The sequence below is a fragment of the Gossypium hirsutum genome, chromosome D10 (genome assembly GCF_007990345.1).
Source record: "Gossypium hirsutum isolate 1008001.06 chromosome D10, Gossypium_hirsutum_v2.1, whole genome shotgun sequence".
NCBI lineage: Eukaryota > Viridiplantae > Streptophyta > Magnoliopsida > Malvales > Malvaceae > Gossypium > Gossypium hirsutum.
The window spans coordinates 63,649,755-63,652,864 of NC_053446.1; the positions used below are offsets into that span (position 1 = coordinate 63,649,755).

The window sequence follows — 3,110 nt, forward strand, 5'->3', positions numbered from 1 at the left end:
AGTGACTTTATTTGGATATAATATTTATATTTATAATTGTAATTATATTTGTAACTTCAAAAAATTATAATACTATATTTTTTCTTTAAAACGAGATTATAACGAACGGAGAAGGAATTGTAGTTTTATTTTATTTTTAATTAAAAATTATACTAAAATTAACATGAAATAAGAATTGCGATTGGATTAATCGATTGAATCATTTGTCTATTTGGTTTGGTGACTTAAGTGAATCGGAAAACAAAGACTCAATCGATAGAAAATGATTAGATACATTTTTCAAAATATTAATTTCTTTTATACAACTCAAAATATGATTTGTAATTAATGAGATTTGACCAAAATAAAAACTTTCAATTATCAGTCGCATTTAATATTTAATTAATATTTTTTCTCAAAAAAATATTTAATTAATATTTTTATTAAAATATTAAATATTTTACTAATTTAATCGGTTAAGTCTCATCATTTATTAATGAATATTGGGTTGAGTTGTAAGGAGTTGGATATCCCTTAAATAAGGTATCGAATTTGAGTATCGAAAATGAAGAAAATAGAGAAAATTTTAATCCTCATTTAAGGGTTCGACTTGACTACAAATTTGATGGTGATTCAACGAGATTATTAAATAAATAAAAAATCTCCAACCAGAAAAGGAAAAAGAAAATCAACCATTTCATTTTTTTTAACATTTGATTAATAGGGAATGTTTAACTTAACCTACAAGATTAGAATAGTATACATGAAGAGACTCCAAAGGAGGACTCGAGTGAAAGTAAATAATAAAAAGAAAATCCTTAAATATTTTACATGCAAAAAACAAGAATAAAATAAAAAAATATTCAAGGGACAAAACCAAGAAACAAAGGTACATTCGACTGTGGCACATCCACCCATAAGTCTCCCCCACCAAGACCACTTTTTTCTTTTTCCTTTCCCTTTTATTTCCCCATAAAATTCTATTATTATATTCATAAACAATAGATTGTTATTATCTTATTATTACTAAGTTTTCATCTAGGGTTTCCTCTTTCTCTCAAAACATGCATGGCCACACTAATATCTTTTTCGGGCACCGTAATAATAAAAAAACTTAACCTTACTTACTAAGATTTTCTCTTTCTTTTTCCATTTTTTAAATTTCAAACCCTAAAAAAATTTAATAAAACAAAAAGAGAAGAGTGGAATGAAAGAGAAACTCAAAGGAAAAAAAAACCAAAATATAAATAAACAAACAATCCCATAACCTTTCCTTTTATCTTTCTTTCTTTTTTTTTCTTTTCTCTCTGCAAACTCTCCATTGTTCTTTTGATGTGATTCTCCACCATATCTCTAAAAAAGATTGAAAGCTTAAGCTCAATACACCATGGTTTTCTCTTCTGTTCCATATCTTGATCCCCCAAATTGGCAACAGGTAAAAAACCCAGATTTTCTTTTCTTTTCTTTCCTTGGCTAGCTTCTTCTTCAAAAAAGATAAATAATATTCTTACCCCTTTTTTGATCTTAACTTGAATATACCATTTATTTTGATCTTCTTCTTTCTTATGTATATTTTTTTTTCTCTTTTTGTTGGGAATTTTGTAGGCACCAAGTCATCATCATCAGCAAGCTGGGGTTATCACTAGTGAGAGTCATCATCATAATTCTCAGCTTCCACCACCGCCGCCGCCGCTGCCAGTACCGGGTGTTGGTGGTGGTGGTATTAGGCCTGGTTCGATGACGGAACGAGCTAGGCTAGCTAAAATACCACAACCTGAATCAGCTCTAAAGTGTCCTCGTTGTGAATCAACCAACACTAAGTTTTGTTATTTCAACAATTACAGCCTTTCTCAGCCTCGTCACTTTTGTAAGACTTGTAGACGGTACTGGACTCGCGGCGGAGCTTTAAGGAACGTACCGGTCGGCGGTGGTTGCCGCAGAAACAAAAGAAGCAAAGGAAATAATAGATCAAAGTCTCCGTCAGTTGTTACCGAACGGCAACATGGTTCAAGTTCATCTTCAAGTACACTTGTTTCTAATAGTTGCACTGATATATTAACCCACATGAACCCACCAGCACCACCTCAATTACCTCTATTGCCACCCTTACACCATCTCGGCAACTACAATTCCGGCGATATCGGGCTGAATTTCGCAGGAATTCCACCACAAGTGGCGGTGACAGGCTGTGGAACTAGTGCTAGTGACATGGATTTTCAAGGCTCAACTGGATTAGTGGAACAATGGAGATCACTTCAACAAGTTCAACAATTTCCATTTTTGACTAGCTTGGAACAATCCCAAACTGGGTTATATCCATTTGAAAGTGATGGTGTGGAGCCACCACCGAGTTATGCTGGTCATCATCAATTTCGGTCTAAGCCATTAGAGAGTGCTATTACACAGCTTGCGAATGTTAAAATGGAGGACTCTCAAAAAGGATTGAATTTATCAAGGAATTTTTTGGGAATTTCGGGCAATGATCATCAATACTGGGGCACTGCCACTGCTGGCAACTCATGGACTGACCTTTCTGGTTCCACTTCTTCTTCCTCAAACCATGATTTATTTATATATACGTGTAGATTCTTCTCTAAAAACCCAATCTAATACTTGGTTTTTTTGGTTAAATTATTTGCAGGTTTCATCAAGGAGAAATCAAGTCATAGATAAAGGGTTTTCAATGAAGAACAAGCTCTAACTTTTTGAATGAAGGAATGGGAGACTAAAAACAAGAGGTTTTTAGAAAAATTAATGGTAGATATTTTCTACTCTTGAAAAAAATTATTTGTTGTGTTTCTATGTATTAATATTGTGATGATCTCTAAGGAAATTAAGTAGGGTTTTAATTTATATATATATGTAATTCATGGAGAGAAAAGGGTTTGGGGTATCTGACTTTGAAGAAATTAAGATAGATTATTGTCAATTTATCATAGTTGATGGTGAAAAAAACAACAATGCTTTGATCTATTATGTAAAAAAAAAAAATTTGCCACCTCTTTTTTCTTTTGCTTGAGAAAATAATTTTTTCTTTTGAAATTTCATCAGTGACTGGAGTTTTAAGTACTTTCTAGCATAGCTGAAAGTGAGCTTCAATCCCTTTCATGCAATGGGACAATAATTTCATA

The 3,110-nt window shown here is 32.3% G+C and overlaps 1 protein-coding gene across 1 annotated transcript; it reads left to right on the forward strand.

Annotated features, from left to right (window-relative positions):
* Positions 1 to 1,075: 1,075 nt before the first annotated feature.
* Positions 1,076 to 3,110, forward strand: LOC107946604 (dof zinc finger protein DOF3.6). Its single transcript, XM_016881001.2, has 3 exons — positions 1,076 to 1,414; positions 1,585 to 2,515; positions 2,621 to 3,110. Exons 1-3 carry the CDS (start codon positions 1,367 to 1,369, stop codon positions 2,650 to 2,652), a joined length of 1,011 nt encoding a protein of 336 aa, XP_016736490.2. The 5' UTR covers positions 1,076 to 1,366; the 3' UTR covers positions 2,653 to 3,110.